The 909-nt window shown below is 66.4% G+C and overlaps 1 protein-coding gene across 1 annotated transcript in view; it reads left to right on the top strand.

The window, feature by feature from the left end:
- LOC104078283 (ribosome biogenesis protein bop1 {ECO:0000255|HAMAP-Rule:MF_03027}-like) overlaps window positions 1-909 on the top strand; it is a gene marked incomplete at its 5' end in the record, with an annotated part of 2555 nt that overhangs the window by 1546 nt on the left and 100 nt on the right. The window contains 3 exons of the mRNA XM_009579849.1: window positions 1-32; window positions 488-595; window positions 815-908. The exon at window positions 1-32 is cut by the window's left edge and continues 16 nt beyond it. Of these exons, the coding sequence (XP_009578144.1) occupies window positions 1-32; window positions 488-595; window positions 815-908 (234 nt within the window). The remainder of the gene's footprint in view (window positions 33-487; window positions 596-814; window position 909) is intronic.

Raw genomic sequence — 909 nt, 5'->3', positions numbered from 1 at the left:
GACCTCTCCACCAGACCCTACCAGCTGCTGCGGTGAGTCCCGGGGCCATGGCCAGCCTCTGCCTGCTCCCTATTAACCTGCCCGCAGTCCCCCCCAAACCCCATGGGGCCTCTTCCCGGGGCTGTTCCCTCTCCTGGGACCTGGCAGCAGGATGGAGCCCATCGGGGCTGTGCCAGGAGCAGCCATCCCTGCCCACAACCTGTTGGTGTCTCACGGCTCTCGTGTGCCGGGGTGGGGGACGGTGACCACAGCTCTCCTGGGGCTCAGGGCAGGTCAAGGCATCTACAGCAGTAGGTGCTGGGCTGGTTTGAGCTGCCCACAGCAGGTCCCAGTCTGTCCCAGTTGCCCTCTCGCCTCCCATACATACAGTCAGCACAGCAGAGCTTGGGGTCCGTAAAGCTTGGCCGTGCGCAGACCCAGGCGCCCCGGCCGAGGGTCGGGACAGGGCAGAGCGTCCGCCCTGACATCGCACCTGCCGTCTTTGCAGGCACCACAAGAAAGCGCTGCGGAGCGTGGCCTTCCACAAGCACTACCCGCTCTTCGCCTCGGGCTCGGACGACGGGACCGTCATCGTTTGCCACGGCATGGTCTACAAGTATGAGGGGGGAGAGCCACGGGGGTTGGGTGCCGACTCCTCTCTCCTCCGGCAACTGCGGCACGGCAGAGCCCTGGAGGAGCTGCTGGGCAGGGAGGGCGCGGTGCTGCCTGCGCCTCGGGCAGGGGGGCAGTGCTTGAGGGGTGACTTTGGGGGTACCGCAGGGAGGTGGGAAGGAGGGAGCCAAAGCCCTGCATTGACCTGTCTCCTCCACCACAGCGACCTGCTGCAGAACCCACTGCTGGTGCCCGTGAAGGTGCTGAAGGGCCACGTGCTGACGTTGGACCTGGGCGTCCTCGACGTGCTCTTCCACC

The sequence above is a fragment of the Fulmarus glacialis genome, unplaced genomic scaffold, assembly GCF_000690835.1.
Source record: "Fulmarus glacialis isolate BGI_N327 unplaced genomic scaffold, ASM69083v1 scaffold26716, whole genome shotgun sequence".
NCBI lineage: Eukaryota > Metazoa > Chordata > Aves > Procellariiformes > Procellariidae > Fulmarus > Fulmarus glacialis.
Note: the sequence above shows the minus strand (reverse complement) of the source record. Positions and strands in the feature narration are given on the sequence as shown.